At 39.8% G+C, this 17,827-nt stretch overlaps 2 protein-coding genes and 1 long non-coding RNA gene across 10 annotated transcripts in view; 1 reads left to right on the forward strand and 2 right to left on the reverse strand.

Annotated features, from left to right (window-relative positions):
* Nucleotides 1-17,827, reverse strand: part of LOC143303324 (omega-amidase NIT2-A-like) — a 298,294-nt gene that overhangs the window by 30,076 nt on the left and 250,391 nt on the right. The window lies entirely within an intron of this gene.
* Nucleotides 47-17,174, forward strand: LOC143303400 (uncharacterized). 8 transcript variants are annotated; one of them, XR_013059616.1, is made up of 8 exons: nt 47-147; nt 416-691; nt 1,634-1,772; nt 2,257-2,345; nt 2,449-2,670; nt 2,805-7,548; nt 7,623-7,673; nt 15,643-17,174. It is a non-coding gene; the product is annotated as an uncharacterized LOC143303400 (long non-coding RNA). The 8 variants fall into 8 exon arrangements; XR_013059618.1 differs by lacking the exons at nt 2,805-7,548; nt 7,623-7,673 and having other exon boundaries at nt 15,643-15,822; nt 15,900-17,174; XR_013059613.1 differs by lacking the exons at nt 47-147; nt 2,805-7,548; nt 7,623-7,673 and having other exon boundaries at nt 572-691; nt 2,581-2,670.
* LOC143303380 (uncharacterized) lies at nt 8,652-13,360 on the reverse strand. Its single transcript, XM_076622873.1, has 2 exons — nt 12,487-13,360; nt 8,652-8,752 (listed from the first exon to the last, which is right to left on the reverse strand). Exons 1-2 carry the CDS (start codon nt 13,358-13,360, stop codon nt 8,733-8,735), a joined length of 894 nt encoding a protein of 297 aa, XP_076478988.1. The 3' UTR covers nt 8,652-8,732.

The following is a 17,827-nucleotide window of genomic DNA, read 5'->3' on the forward strand; positions in this document are numbered from 1 at the left end:
TTTATATTTATATGTATTTTTTCTCTTTTTTTTTCTTATTGTTAAAACCTTTGTTTTATTTTAGGTTTTACGTACATGTTATCAGTGAAAATAAATATTATGAATGCTACTTGGGTTATAATTATATACATATATGCATACGTATTGGTAAGTAGTATAGATGAGATTTGTTTTATTGTTATGAATATATAAGTATATATTATCAATAGGAATAGATATTACAAATATAGCTTGTCTTTGAATATATATATATGTGCGTGTAATGGTAAATATGACGGCTTATTTTTATGAGTCACTTGCATTATCAATGAAAGTGAGTGTTATAAATATCGCCTACTTTACAACATGCGTGTATATATATTGGTAGATATAAGTGAGAATTATATGTATAGTTATAAATGTTGTTTGTTTACAGGTGGATAGCAAAAGTATTTGGTTTCGTGGGTGGCGTACAGGTGCCTTACAGTTCTACGGTGCGGATTGCTATTCCTTGGACTAAAAAAATTTCTTTCGAGATGAGTCAGATTATTGTAACGATCATGCATGGGAGGATTTTCTGCAAAGATTCAAAATGCTCTCTGGATTCCTCATGAAACGTCTGGACAACACCTACATGTATTTCCATCCGTCGTTCAGAGAATGGTTGATGAATTCGCCATCCGTTCTGCACACACATACAAAAATAGTTAATGTATATATATATTATTTATTTTTATTTTTTATAAGTTTCGTTCGGACCTGTTCCTTTGTACGAAGACTGTATCTCTGTATATAATATAATATATATAATATGTTATGATTATGTTAGTTGTTATTTATTATATATATATTTTCCTTATCTCTCTCTTTTTTTGTTTGTTTTTTTTTTATTAGTACCTAACATTGCTATTATGATGCTGTATTACATTGCATTGGCTATTATTTGTATGTGCGACGAATTTTTCAACATGGCCGCTCGCGTGTCTCTTTGGTATGGCGTTGGTTTAATGTCAACAGTAACGTGTTGTTGAAATAGCTAATTAATTGTTAATCATTATAATTTTATTTAGTAGTGTTTTTGTAATATTGTTTTGTATTTCATGATATTGTCTGTGTCAATACCGTGTGCTACTTTAATGTGATAGCATGGATTGTATTGTTACCGAATTTCAATAGTTATTGTTTTGATTATACGTGACTTGCATTTATGTAAGTCTTGTTTAATTTAGTTAATGTTTTGTGTATTGTGTTACCAGTTATTTTCGTGTAGCATAACTTTATTCCTTTGCACCGAGTTCAGTCATGTCTTGTTGTTAATATTTAGTTAGTCTATCTTGATTAATTTCTAACCTATTTCTGTGTTTATTGACTTTTCTTATTTTCCCTATTAATTTATTATTGCATGTACTTGCTATTTGTTATTATTTTGTGTATGATATGAATTAGTTTCCTTATTAGTGATTAAATTTTATTTGTTAGATTGACATTGTAATTTCTAACCCATTTCTGTGTTTATTAACCTTTCTTATTTTCCCTATTAATTTATTATTGCTTGTACTTGCTATTTGTTATTATTTTATGCATGATATGAATTAGTACCCTTATTAATGATTAAAATTTATTTGTTAGATTAACATTGTCTGTAATTCTTCAGATTCTGCTCTTTCGATGCTGCGTCACTTACCTGGATCGTTCCCACAACATCATCCGATTCTTTGATATGCCTTGGATACTTACTACGGCTGCCTTCTACTACGGCTGCCTTCAATCGTCTTATATCTGTGGTCATAAAGGTGGTGTTTAATTTATTTAATTCAATATGTGTATAATGCATTGTATGTGCGACCCCTATTGGGCATTACAAAATAACATAACAATACTACGTAGATTAATGCATAACAAAATATCCTTTTACTCCGGTTATATTTATTACTAACTCTCAATTAATCTATCTTGATTATTTTCTAACAGCTTTCTATACTTTATCAGCTATTTTATTTCTTCTTATTAACCTGCGAAATTCATGCATGTACACTTCCTTGTATAGTGATTAATTGTTCACGAGGTAGGTTGTACTTTCATTGTTATTCGTTGAACTAACACGTTTTGCGTTCAAACAGTAATTGGAGCACTCGTAATAAACCTTTTCTTTTCAAGTTTCCGCTATCTGTGTTATTCAACGAACAGTGCCATGCTTCCACAGTATTGTTATAACATTTAGTACTGTTGTATTTTGCATTAAGGCAATTGAAGTTAATTTGTTCATTTATTTTTCAGCTGGCTGTTGTACATGGTGTTCCGCAAACAGGGAACCATAACCTATTTTGCACGTAAACCTTCTCGTATGATGATTACTTGTTCACAAGGTAACTTTCACTTTCACTCTTTTAATTATTTATTGAATCAACACGTTTTATATTCAAACAATGATTGGAGTACACATGATAATTTTCTTTTTTTTCTTTTTAGGTGTTCGCTATCTGTATTATTCGACGAACAGTGTCACACCTCCTTTTGATTTATCCACAATATAGTTATAACATTTAGTAACCTTGTATTTTGCACTGAGACGATTGAAACTAATTTATTCACTTATTTTAGGTAGCTGTCGTACATTATGTACCACGAACAACGATCCATAACCTATACTTGCACGTACACTTTCTTGTATGTTGATCACTTGTTCACAAGGTAACTTTCACTTTCACTAGTTAATTATTCATTGAGTTAACACGTTTTATATTTAAACAATAATTGAATCACATATAATAATTTTCCTTTTCTTTTCTTTTATGTTTTCGCTATCTGTGTCATTCGACGAACAGCACTGCAACATACACTACGGCACTACGTTGCCCACTGAAATCACTTTATTCATTGTTTATTTCGATTATGCGCTAGTTTTAACTTGTTTAAGTGCACCGTTCGCGGAATCCCATTTTTACTTCAATCTTGACGTTTTGGTTCTGCAAGATTTCTAGCACTTTGTGTGGTCCAGTATATTGATCGGAGAATTTTCCTTTACTAGGTTCTTTTAGTAAATATATCGAATCTCCTATTTTAAAATCTTGAGGGTTGATTCATCGATCGTAATATTCCTTTGATCTTAGTTTGGATTTTATCAAATTTTCTCTTGCCATTCGTTGTACGGTGTAAATTTTATTGAACAGATCTTCGAGATATTCTGAGTATGTTGGTTCCATGTTCTCTTCGATTATTACTTCACCAGTAGGTTCTCTGGCTAGATGTCCAAAACTAATTCGTGCGGGGAGAATTTTCCTTTCCTTCATTTTAGTTTTTATTTTGCGCCAAGACGCAAGTTTACTGACATCGATCCAATTATCCAATTGCTTGCTAATAGCATTGAAAATACAAATTTTTGAAAGTGCCGCAGCCATATTAACCCAAAAATATTTTGTATATAGTATAGCGTGATACCATCTATATTTTCCTGGGGGAATCATAAGATCAGCACTACCTACTATGTTACCTACGTCAAATATTAGATGTAGTAACCAATAAAGTATTTTTAATCCAATTATAATCCAATGGCTAGTGTATTCAAGTTTTTATATATATCTTCAACTGGTGATTCCCTATTTTCTCCCTTTTGATTTCTCTGGGCTCGTTGAACTTGCGTTTCTTCAGCTTGAAAATGTTTAGAATCCTTTTCCTTAGTTACCCTTTTTCCTTCTTTATTTACTTTATTCACAACACCTTTATTTTTCTCTACCTTTTCAGGATGAATAGTTTCACTGGAAGTGCTTATTATAATTAAATTATTATTTATTTGTATGGAACATTTAGGAATATTTTTGGTAGATTTGGAATTATTCTTTGAATTTTTATTACAAACTTTTTTGCTTATAGATTCTGTTTTGGATTTAGGGATAGCTATATTTTTATTTTCTATAGTGTGATCTTCCTTGCAATTTAATGATTTGGCTTTGAGTTCGATAAAGTTTCCTTCTGATGGTTTTATAGAAGTTTTTGAGTGAGATACACTCGCTATCTCTTTTCCTATTATGGTTGAGACATTCACGAAATTCGTGGAGTCTTGCTTTTGTATCTTTGCCAAGTCGAACGTGGAGAGGCAATTCGCACTTCCCAGCGGGTCCAATATCTCTGTGATATTATGCAGTGGATAAGCATTGCCTGTCGTCTCGTCGTTCAATTTCCTAGTTTCTGCTTCGTCTGAAAGTTCTTTGGCACTAATATTATTTATCTTGTTTGGTAACTCAGGAAATTTCTCACTCATGATCCTGTCTATGGCACCGTGCGTCCTCTTATTATTTAACGTGACATTATCCCTTATCACAGCAACGGAATGGTGTTTGCATTGAAAAGTTGATTGGTTGAAATGATCAGCATCTCTCTTTTGATTTAGATCTCTATCGAGGTATTTATTTATGCATTTTTCTTCCCAAATTATTGCTCTTGCTTCTTTTCTAACATTTTCTTCTATTCCCGGGTTGTTTAGATGTTTCCGCGACGGCGGTACAAATCTCCAGTTCTGGCGGTTGTTTCGGTTATAATTATTCGAAGGTGTCGAACGTTGGTATCGAATTCTATTGTTCACTTGTTTTAGTTCTCGTGTTGCTTTCACGGCTTGGCGGTACGCATCGTCCAAGGATTGGTATCCTGCTATCTTTACTCGTAAATACACCTCGTTTGGAAGCCCCTTAACGAAAGCTTCCCTCGTGTCTCGATCTATCCTATCTTGAAATACGGTGCCGTACTCGTACCTTTCCCCGTTCATTATCGCCAGTCTGAGATCTTTGACGCGTTCTATCTAGTCCAAAATATCTTCTCCCGGTCGTTGAAATATTGTAGCTAATTCCCCTTTATATTCGTTAACCGTTTTTCCCGGACCGAACATATCTTTTAATTTATTCCCGAAATCGTTTAAACTTATTACTTCTGTGTCTTCTATGGCGAGAAATGCGTGTCCGCGAAGCTTATTCGTTAATAATTTTACTAACTGAGATTCTTGATGCCTAGGAACCATGTTTCGTGCGCGCTCGCATGCTCTTAAAAATCGAAATACCGAGGGTCGATGTTCGTCGAACACTGGTACTGTCTCTATTGCATCTTTTAATCTTAATTGGTTGGGGATTAACTTCTATCGGTATTGTCGCTTGGGAAATTATCGGCGATGATACGGGTGTCTTGATTTCTTTTTTTATTTTCAGTGAACGCACATCGTCTTGTAATTTATTCATTGTTGTACTCATGTCGCGAAAATTCGCATCCCATGCTTTAAGTTTTTCCGACAACATCAAGATCATGTCTTTGTCCAACGATTCTAATTTAGTCGACATTATTTCTTAGGTATATATTTTATCGATAATCGTAACAACTTTAATTCTTTGTGGAGCGAATCGAACCGTTTAAACCAACTTTAATCCTCCGTGAAGCGGATCCCACCGCTGCCACCAAAAATTTAAATCTCTAATGTTACGTATCAATTTGTTTGTTTAAATCGATCAAATCTTAAGTTTAAATTTTACTGAAAAAATTTTTTTTTTCGTTCGAGTTTGAATTTAATCTGAAGGGAAATAAACTGAATTGATATTATTGTGTATGTAATACTGATTTAGATTTCTAATTAATACGGTAGTTGCTGCCACCAGAAATAGTCTAAGGACTATTTCAAAATATTTTATTTTTTATTATTTTTTTTCGTTTAATGGGTAGCGTTAACTGACGCTTAATGCAACTGGTAAACGATTTCCACTTTTCGGCTAACCTGCTATGTGCAGGGATATTGGCACGGGAGAGGATTAAAGCTGGGAACAATAAATATTTGTCCTCGTTAAACGGATTTTTATTTGAATGTAGAATTGCTTAGATTATTACCTTTATATATATATTTTATTAGCCGGATATATATATTTTAGCGTTGCTGGATTGGATAGGAATGTGAGATTTTTCGTTGTTTTATATAAATTTATTTTTACGTTTGACTTCTTCTTCTCTTTTAATTTCGCTGTAGTAGTTTGCCGTTAGAACCGAAACTCAATTCATTTACTACGATGGATTCTGTTACCATGATTTTCTTGCCTTTTGAGTTTAATAATCGAGGATGATTCTAACGATCCTCTCTGTGTGGGACTCGTGTGATTTCGCAAGCCTTGCCCAAAGACGGGTAATATATTACCAACAGTGGGAGGAGGAATGCGAAGATCGATGGGTGTTTTCGATAATCGAAAACACCGTTTGCACAAGCCAACACAGCGAACGATCCTTTGGTTAAATTTTCGAAGGGAAATTATTCTGCTATTTCTCTCTTACAATCGCATGCAATGATGGCAAGAATATCGGTTAATAGCAATGCCGGTATTGTTCTTAATTTTCGATTGACCCCGACGATGTATTTAATGGTCCTCTCTGTGCGGGACTTGTGTGATTTCGCAAGCCTTGCCCAAAGACGGACAATATTTTGCCAACAATGGGAGGAGGAATGCGAAGATCAGTGGGTGTTTCAGTAGCTGAAAATACCGTTCGCACAAGCCGACACAGCGGACAACTCCTTTGTTTAAAGTTTAAACAATGATTCTATCTTCAAAACCGTTCACGAAAATAAAACGAGATCGATGATAGGAAGTTCTAATTCGATTCTCGAGGGCAACGAGATTATCAGAGAAGAAGGAAATTTTCAAAATTAATTTTCTTACCTTGAGGAGTAGGTGCTGTCTGGTGCCATTACCTCAGCTGCTCCGGTGGTCGTCGAAGTTTTTGTTGGGTTTATTACTTGAACTCGAATATAGTTTACTATCAACTTTTACTTTATTTATCTATTTCGATACAGACTGAACAATTTACTAACTGGATTAATACCGCAATTACAATGCGCGTTTCTGTCTAAGCGATGAAATGAGGACTTCAAAGATAAAATCTTTCTTTTACTTAGTCGCGGTTCTCTTTTCTTGACCGAAAAACTAAAGACCCCGAAACGCAAAATACTATACAAGATTTCTAAACGCAATGATGAGCGCAATAACGAACGTAGTAACAATGAACACAAAATATAATGAGCACAAGAATAATGAACGGTAATAACAATGATCACTATAATAATGAACGCAAGAATAATGAACGTAATACGAATGATCCGTAATAACAATGAACACAAAATATAATGAGCGTAATAAGAATGTTCACCAGAATAATAATGAGCGCTGCTCTATGTTGCTTCGCTTATTTATAATGCCATCCCCCACGGGGTGGTGGTCCACTGGGGGTACGCATCCGTGGGAATCGGGATGTTGCAGTTTGGGTTTCTTGGAATCGTACGTGACAAAATGTAAATTCCGTATTTCGACTTAGTTTTTATCGGTCCTGTGCTTCTGCTGAGCTAGTGTCTAGGAGGCTTGAAGCATTCCATGCTGATCTAGTCTTTTCCGCGAGAAACTTCTATGTTTTGTACCGCGGGAATTACCCGTATTTCTTCGGCGCGTGCAAGGGCCGGCGGCTGCAGCATCATTATCACCTCGATGTTTGCTCGGGCAACACGCGCAATTCCGCTGCTCTCCCACAACAAGGACCTCCTTCTTCGAGTTATTTTTCGTAAGTTTGGATATTCGCATATTATGGTTGTTTTTGCGATTTTAATGTTTTTTCCTTTTTTGTTGTTTCCCTAGGCTTCGGTGATCGTCGTTCGGACAATGTTTGCGGAAGCATTTCCATCAGAGGTTCCTTATTATTATTATTTTTTAGATGTATTTTGTTTTATGTACGATATATATATCTATATATATATATGTCGGATCATCACTGGGAATGGGGTTGTGGGCGTCAAATGAATCTTCTCGAGGATTAGCCATTGATACAGTACACACAGGCGTAGTTTATTGCAATGATAGAATTATTACAGTCTTAACAGTTGATCACAGCGGTTCGGCACTCGCGACGCTAGTGACGATGTTCTCGGGCTCAATAACGAATCCGCGGCCAACGGGATGACGACAGAACGTTCACACAAAGTCTAAGTCTGAAAATAATCACTGATCGCGAAGGCGTTACTCCTTGATCGATGAGATCGCGAGCGAGAATGCCTTTCCTGTCCCGATGATGCCACAGAGGAAAACTATAATGGGGTGTGTCTAAGGACACGAGATCATCGGATTCGTCGAGAAAAGCCTTCGTTCAGAAAGTAAGGGAAATTGGCGTTGCTGCTAATTGGTCAATCTCTATATCGGTGGTTAGAAAAGGATGTTAGCCGCCCTCGAGGGAAAGTTGCTAGTGGGAGACGCCGCCCGTTGAAAAATATGTCTCCCCTTTCTTCCCGTAGTTGGGACAAAGACCGTTTGTCTGTTTGAAGGACTTTAGTTGACTAAACCTTAAGATTTATAACGGGCCCTCGTGCTAGCCGAACATGTACTGCGGAGACGCATCGACATCTGGCAATCATCTTACTCGAAGAATAGGGTCTGCGTGAGCCACGGGACAGAAACCGTTGGAATGTTTACTGTCGCGTGTCGCCACGAATATTTCTTTTAAGGAGAGCTATAGAATTACTCCATACCTTGTTAGGCAAAACGTTCATCCCGTGACCGCGGCTACGTTCGGCGACTGACTATCGCCTCGAGCCCAAGCTCATTATCACAATTCTCGAATAATTACAATGGGGTTGAATAACTACAATTGTTTGATTACAGCTATAGTAGACTCTAGGTTACAATGTTGCGGGGTTATCCAAAATTCCAAAGGCGCCGGTGTTCTTTTCATCTCCGACACGGCCATCCTGACTATCACACGTCCTCGTGTGTAACTAAAATATCGTATTTCTTACATTAGATTCGCTACAACCGACATTGTTTACGATTTAACTAAATGTCTAAGTAAGTCAAGGGTCCAGTGCAATAACAAAGTTTCGTTCGGAGGTTTGACAACAGAAAAATAAAAGAGAATAGGAATTTGTAATGTTATAATTTGTACTCAAAGTGTCAGGTGCGTTCTGTGAGTCGCCAGTCAGACCGTAATGACATAACAGATCATTTTCGATTTCGTACACTGGTGAACCTCAGTTTGTTGGATCATATTGCCACGTTGGGTGCATTACACCCAGAAAGTACGTAAGCCCACTCAACGGGTTACAACAAAAGCACGTAACCCCACTCAACGGGTTACAACAAAAGCACGTAACCCCACTCAACGGGTTACAACAAAAAGCATATCAACCCACTCAACGGGTTACAACAAAAGCACATCAACCCACTCAACGGGCTACAACAGAAACACATCAACCCATTCAACGGGTTACAACAAAAGCACATCAACCCACTCAACGGGTTACAACAAAAGCACATCAACCCACTCACCGGGTTACAACAAAAGCACATCAACCCACTCACCGGGTTACAACAAAAGCACATAAAACCACTCGGTGTATTACTATGACCACAACGCAGTGTTAATGATCCTCTGAGGTCAGTGTACTTGCATCGTTATTATCACCGCCGTCGTCATCACCGCAGACGTCTAACTCAGCAGGGACGCAACCTTCTGGCATCTTTCTCAGTCTGTCGTGTCTGTCCTTATATGATCGTTTGCCGTCTAAGGTTTTTAGGGTATATCTATCTCCTTCCAAAATCTCTGCTATTACGAACGGACCCCTGAATTTCGGATCTAACTTCGTCTGGTTCCGTTCCTCGTTCTTGCGTAATACGAAATCGCCAAGGTTGAACCTAACTATTTTAGCTTTGTTTTCGTCGAACCTATCCTTATCGTATTTGGCGCTTGCTTCTATATTCTTTATCGCCTGCTGTCTTACATGGGAGATATTTACCTCTCTTTCTTCGATACTGTCGGGTAGGGATAAGCCGTAGGGTCTCGCTGTTTTACCGATTAGTAGTTCCAACGGGCTTGACTTAGTCACGCGGTTGGTGGTACAATTCAAGGCTAGTTGTATTTCCCCGATCGCGTCTTGCCAGGACCGCCCGGTGGTTTCTATTGTTGTGAACATGTTTTTTAGCGTACTCATAATACGCTCTACCTGCCCGTTGGCCCTACTAGCTCCGGTCGCAATTAAATGGAGTTTTATGTGTTTACTTTGACAAAAGTCGCGAAATTCTTTGCCCGTAAAACATCTTCCCTGATCCGCTATTATCCGGCAGGGACTGCCGAACAAAAATATAGCGGACTTAAGCGCTTTAATGGTGTTAACGGAGTCTAACTTACGGGTATGGTGCAAATATACGAACTTGGTGAAGGCGTCGACCAACACAACGACGTATTCCTTCGAATCGTTTTTACCGCTTAGTTTGCCCGTTATGTCCATATGAACCGTATGCCAAGGTATACTGGTCTTAGGTATGGGGTGTAGTTCGGCTTGTACTCTACCCGAACTCGCCTTTGAAACTCGACAAGCATGACAGTTCTCTACGAATTTGCGAACATACTTCGCCATTCCTTCGAACCAGTAATACTCGTACAGTTTCTCAAGCGTTTTATCCCAACCTAAGTGCATAATGGACTGGTGCACATGGTTAATAACAGACCACCTAAACCCTCTCGGAACGATGGGCAGGCAGAGAGTTCTACCTTTTCTCTGTATTTTACGGTGAAGGGTGCCGGACCGTAACTCATACGTATTCGCGACATCTTCCGCGAGCTCTTCGTTCTGTAATTTATCGACGATCTCGGCAATTTGTGGGTCGCGACGTTGTTCCGCTAGTAGCCAATCGTCGGAGATTTCGGTTAGGTTAATTTCTTTCTCTACGATTTTGCTAAACGTACTGCGATCCAAGTCTACGGGATTTCGCGAAAAGAAATCTACGTGGGCCATTCGTTTACCTTCCCGGTACATAATGTCGAAGGTAAAAGTTTGCAGGTAAGCCCACCATCTGTAAACCCTGTCGTTCAAGTGTACCTTACTACTGGATGCTTTCAGGGAGTTGCAATCGGTGACGACGAGAAATTCTCGTCCGTGTAAGTAATGACGGAAGTGTTTGACGGCGTTTACAACTGCTAACGTTTCCAATTCGTAGGAATGATACCTAGATTCCGCAGGGCTAGTCCTTTTGCTATAATACTCCACTACTCGATTTTTGCCTTCGACCCTGTGCATTAGAATGGCTCCATATCCTTCCGAGTTAGCGTCCGTATGTAGTTCTATGGGGTAATTGGGGTCAAATATCATCAGAACCGGCGCGTCAGTCAGAACGGAAATTACCTTTTGTCTTATCTGTTCGTGCCTATCCGTCCAAGGTATATTCTTGTTACTCGAGGTAAGTGCGTACAGGGGTTTCATTACTTGTGAAAATTTGGGAACGAAGCTTCGGAAATAAGAGGCCAAACCTATGAATTGTCTAAGTTGTGTGACGGTGGACGGTGCAGGTAAAGAACTCAAGGCTTGTATTTTACCCGGGTTTGGACGGACTTCTCCGTTACGGATTACGTATCCCAAGTAGAGTACCGATGTCTTTAAAAAGGAGCATTTCGAAAAGTTAAAGGAGAATCCGGCTTTCACGAGGGTATCTAATACGGTGCTCAACCTTTCTAGAGCTTGATCTATTGAGTCGGCGATAATTAGGACGTCGTCCAAGTAAACAACAACGAACGAATACGCGAGGTCGCCTAAGGCGTTGAGAATGGCCCTTTGGAAAACGGATGGTGCGTTTTTCAAACCGAACGGCATAGTCACGTATTCGTATTGCCCGTCGGGTGTAACGAACGCCGTATATTCCGTCGAATTAGGATGAATGGGAATTTGATGGAATCCGCTGGCCATGTCCAGGCTAATGAAGTATCTCGCCTTCTGCAATCTCGCGATTTGATCCGCGATGAGGGGTAGGGGATACCGGTCCGCGACCGTATTTTTATTTAGTGCCCGAAAATCTACGCACAGTCTATCTGAGCCGTCTTTCTTCTTTACAAGTAAGACAGGGCTCGCGAACGGCGAGCTGCTCGGCCTCACGATTTTTGCTCTAATTAACTTGTCTATTCTCTCACGCACTATCCTACGCTCTTCTTCGCTAAGTCGGTAGGGGCTTCTTTGCACGGTAACATTAGGATCGATTAACCGTATTTCTAACTGGCCCGTGCTTACGCGAGTACGTGGGAAGCCCGTAATGAATGAATCTTTGAATTTCTCGAGGACAGAAATTAACCGACTTTTATCGTTGCCAACTACGTCAGTGTCAACCGCATTGATATTGATCTCGTCCTCGGAGGTTTTACTACAGGCATTAATAGTCTTCGTTTTACAAATATCGACGCTATTCCGTGTAATAGTTACATCAAAACTCTGGCTTAAGATCTCGCGGCCAATCATGATATCATAATGTAAGTGACTATCGGCCAGAACGTGGAAGGTTATCTCCAATGTAAAACAGTTAATGCGCACCGTAGATAAGATCTGGGAGGTACTCTTAACGCAGGTGTTTCCTATTCCTCGCATAACTACTATATCTGTCGTTCTCCTTCCGGAGAATTTCGGAGCGACAGATTCTCTAATTAATGAGCACTCGGCTCCGGAATCGAAGTAAAATGGGAACGACTCACCCAGATGACTTAGACTACCGGCTGGGGACTCCACCACGCAGGAGTTGACTTTACGCTCATCCTTGAGGCCTGGTCTACCGTCCCGTCGTGCCGGGCAGTTAGGTGCGATATGGCCTTCCGCATGACACCTGTAGCAGACCACCTTGGACGGTGCGGCCGGTCGGTTTCCTTCCTGGCGTCGTGCATCCCTCTGTTGTTCGCCCTGCATCCTCTTGCGGCAGTCCTTGATTCTGTGTCCGAGAGTACCACAGTAATGACACCTCGTCTGGTGGCCCGATAACTTGCGTCGCTTAGCTTCGGGTTCCGCCGGTGCATATCTCGGCGAAGATGTCGACTCTTCTTCGTAACAAAAGGGTCGCATTTCGCTCAGGAATTGGTCCTCCGTTCTGATATCGCTCGTGAGGGCCAGTCGTTTAAGACGTTGGTCGTGTGGAATTAATATGTAGAGAGTGACAGCGTTAAGTATTTCGTCTAGCGTAGAATGTTGCCACCGCATCTGCAGGAGGGAGCGGACATGGCCGGCAAACGCCCCCGTGGATTCGCCCGCTCCCCGCGGTTCCCTGGATACCTTGATTAACGATGAGGACGTCGTCTCTCGGCCACCGAACTGTGTAAGGAATCGTTCCTTAACTTTAGGCCAAGTAATTTCTCCGTTTCCCGTTGTTCGCGCCAGCCAATGTGCTGCAGAACCCTGTAGAGAGTCACTTAAGGCAGAGTATAGCGCGCCACCTCGCAGGGGGTTGTCCTCCATGGCCATGCTAACAGCCGCGCACCACGCGGCTGGGTCGGCGCCTGCGACTTCTGGGTTAAAATGTGGGAATTTGGTGATTCCCGTATTTGGTCGTTGCATTAGCGTATGCATCAGGTTGCTCATGGTAGCGACCTGCCCTTCCAGCGTTCGCAACCGTTCGAATCCCACTTCTGATGTCGGATCATCACTGGGAATGGGGTTGTGGGCGTCAAATGAATCTTCTCGAGGATTAGCCATTGATACAGTACACACAGGCGTAGTTTATTGCAATGATAGAATTATTACAGTCTTAACAGTTGATCACAGCGGTTCGGCACTCGCGACGCTAGTGACGATGTTCTCGGGCTCAATAACGAATCCGCGGCCAACGGGATGACGACAGAACGTTCACACAAAGTCTAAGTCTGAAAATAATCACTGATCGCGAAGGCGTTACTCCTTGATCGATGAGATCGCGAGCGAGAATGCCTTTCCTGTCCCGATGATGCCACAGAGGAAAACTATAATGGGGTGTGTCTAAGGACACGAGATCATCGGATTCGTCGAGAAAAGCCTTCGTTCAGAAAGTAAGGGAAATTGGCGTTGCTGCTAATTGGTCAATCTCTATATCGGTGGTTAGAAAAGGATGTTAGCCGCCCTCGAGGGAAAGTTGCTAGTGGGAGACGCCGTTCGTTAAAAAATATGTCTCCCCTATCTTCCCGTAGCTGGGACAAAGACTGTTTGTCTGTTTGAAGGACTTTAGTTAACTAAACCTTAAGATTTATTACGGGCCCTCGGGCTAGCCGAACATGTACTGCGGAGACGCATCGACATCTGGCAATCATCTTACTCGAAGAATAGGGTCTGCGTGTGGCGAGCCACGGGACAGAAACCGTTGGAATGTTTACTGTCGCGTGTCGCCACGAATATTTCTTTTAAGGAGAGCTATAGAATTACTCCATACCTTGTTAGGCAAAACGTTCATCCCGTGACCGCGGCTACGTTCGGCGACTGACTGTCGCCTCGAGCCCAAGCTCATTATCACAATTCTCGAATAATTACAATCGGGTTGAATAACTACAATTGTTTGATTACAGCTATAGTAGACTCTAGGTTACAATGTTGCGGGGTTATCCAAAATTCCAAAGGCTCCGGTGTTCTTTTCATCTCCGACATATATATATATATATTGCATATATATATGTCGGAGCGGACATTAGAATTAGGATTAGAGGCGTGAAACGAATCTTCGTTTGGGTTACATGTTGTCGTTATGCAATAGAGAAGACATTGACTAGTGCAAATACGATTATTATAGAGCCGGACAAGTAACCGTGGTAGTTAGGCACTCGAGAAACTAATGACAATGATCCTAGGTTCAATAACGAATCCGCAGTCGACGGGATGATAGATGAACGTACTCACAAAATCTAAGTCGGATGCGTGATATTCACTGGTCGTAAAGGGTTACTCCTTTCATCAGTGAGATCGCGAACGAGAATGCCTTTCCCGTCCCGATGATGCCACAGAGGAAAACTATAATGGGGTGTGTCTAAGGATACGAGATCATCGGATTCGTCGAGAAAAGCCTTCGTTCAGAAAGTAAGGGAAATTGACGTTGCTGCTAATTGGTCAATCTCCATATCGGTGGTTAGAAAAAGATGCTAGCCGCCCTCGAGGGAAAGTTGCTAGTGGGAGACGCCGCCCGTTGAAAAATATGTCTCCCCTTTCTTCCCGTAGTTGGGACAAAGACCGTTTGTCTGTTTGAAGGACTTTAGTTGACTAAACCTTAAGATTTATAACGGGCCCTCGAGCTAGCCGAACATGTACTGCGGAGACGCATCGACATCTGGCAATCATCTTACTCGAAGAATAGGGTCTGCGTGAGCCACGGGACAGAAACCGTTGGAATGTTTACTGGCGCGTGTCGCCACGAATATTTCTTTTAAGGAGAGCTATAGAATTACTCCATACCTTTGTTAGACAAAGCGTTCATCCCGTGACCGCGGCTACGTTCGGCGACTGACTATCGCCTCGAGCCCAAGCTCATTATCACAACTCTCGAACAATTACAATCGGATTGAATAACTACAATTGTTCAATTACAGACTCCGGTGTTCTTTCATCTCCGACATATATATATGTATAAGATTTATAAAATGAATGCTCGGTAAAATGTCTGTGATAAATAATTCCAATTAAAATGGAAAAATTTTTAATTGCATTGCTTCGACTATACATATACATATACTTAATGTGACTTACTTTGTATGAGAAAAATTCTGTTTGTCATTCGATATCGAGAGCTGATAATGCTAACATACGATGAAACGATAACAGAAGAATCCGAATATTCAGAACTTTTCACGATATATGTTAAATAATATTATGAAATAAATTAAATAATTACTCCGCATTGCTTCCAGCGTACGTGTTCACGATTCTCGGCGAAACCGAATATGGCAGCAGGAAATCAACCAATCACCTTGTTTATTCGACCAATCGCGGGGAGACGTAGTCGCTAGGAGAGACGTCAACGGGAGTCGTAAATTCCCGTTACGATTATAACAATCGACACCACGACTTGATCGATCCCCTGATTTCCGGTGAGATAATAGGGGTGATTGAGTTTGTATAACACTGTGATTCACAGAATTATAAATTATATATTTCCAACACTTAGATTACACTGATGAGCATAGATAGAGAGATAATCACTTATCGCACGAAGATAAGATAGATATGTACGTTAGAGCAGAGCTCTTGTAATTGGATTCAATGTATTAGTGGACGTAGCACTATAAGATATTTAGGAGAGGAAATGTAAAAAACTAACTTTCCCTTGTCACGCCGTGGTAGACAAGAGTCTTTAGAAATTCCTCGGAAACACGTTTGTTTGGTTTGAAGGACCTCTACTAGGAAATTCCTGAGATTTATGGAAGATACTTAAGGCTATTGAGGGTACGCCGTACGGAAGAGCGGACATCTGGTGTCCGTCTGGCCCGCGGTGTGTGACCTGGGCCAGGCAGAGGGTCGCCCGGCGTAACACACAACTTCGGAAGAAAGTAAAGCGCGGGAAGAAATCGCGGCATCCAGCTTCCTGCGAATCTATTCTTGATCTCGATGTAAGCAGTAATCTTTCGATAATCGTTTTGCAAAATGGCGTGCCTTAAACGAAGTGTATAGTAAAATTCGTATTTGAGAGACGCATAAATAAACGATATCAGGCTATTTCCCGCGAGAAATTCACGTTCGGTTGCAACATAACATGTCACGTATGTATTTTCGTCGAAAACTGATTTCGAGGGACGTGTATATGTACGTATCAAGTTACTTGGCGAAAGTTCAACGACAGACTGTGACTTTAAAACAGTAAGTATGTAAGCCTATGTTTGTTGTCCGAGAATTGGAAGAATCTGTCATGTTTTGTTTACGTCGGCTGTAATGGAGTGGTGTTTTTGTCTTGTGGTAACTGAATATCTCAAACAACAATCTCGAGATTTCAATCGATCTTCGAAAAGAAGTCATACCCATTGGCCTTGGGTGAGTTGTGATTTCATTAACTTTTTAATTCATAATTGATAACATAAGGTTATTGTAAGACCGATGAAAATATGGATAGCAACCAATTGCAATTGAATATCTGGCCTGTCTTGCACTATTGAAATTTTGCAAGTCACTAAAGTTACCAGCATTAATATGTTCCCTTGCACAAGTTTGACGATAAAACAAATTAAATTTTACTAATTGCAAGTTATTTGATTATTCTATTTAACGAAAAATTATAAAATCATAAAATAGAATTCTATATAACCTGTAAATCGTAACTTGTCAATCTCCTAGTACATATATTATAAATTGGTAAACTTTTGTGTGTGGGGGAGGGGGTGCTAGATGTAACACTGATGCGACATTTTGAAAAAATATTTAATTATAATCATGAAAGGCGTTATTGAAATATTGAATTTTTATTAATGTTCCTTGTAACTTCGAGTTTGCGTACTATATTTAAAATGTACATAAGATATAAAGTATATTGACAAGTAACAGTCACAAAATTGTTTCAAATGAGGATAATCATCCTAATATCAACTTATCAATTGTGATCTGATAAACAAGAATTCAAAATACAGTTAAACTGTGTTCTACATACAATAATCTTTTTCGGAGGAGATTTAAATATATGAACATATTGTGATATTTTGTCCATAATAACATGAATAATATAAAGTTTCGTATTACATATACTCTATTTTTTAATATATTCTGCATATCTCATTTTATGACAACAGACAAGCAAACTATATTCCCATTATAAGCTTCGCTCTAATTTCGCATCGTTTCACCTGAATATATCGTGAAATTTCATCCCGTCAAAATTTTGCGTCAATCTTTTTTATCTTAAAGGATTAAAGACAGTTGCAAAACGCCACGGTGTTTCGGGGTTTGTTTAAATTTCCGCCAAATGAAAAAGAAGTTTCGCGAAAAATGGTAGTTACTAACGGCACGTCTGGTTACAATTTTCGTTTACAATACTTTTGGCGAGTAAATATGACGTACTGGGTCGATACTAAGTAGTCGGTTGTCCCTGAAATTTGAACTGTTGAGAAC

Source organism: Bombus vancouverensis, chromosome 11, assembly GCF_051014615.1.
Source record: "Bombus vancouverensis nearcticus chromosome 11, iyBomVanc1_principal, whole genome shotgun sequence".
NCBI classification, from domain to species: Eukaryota; Metazoa; Arthropoda; class Insecta; order Hymenoptera; family Apidae; genus Bombus; species Bombus vancouverensis.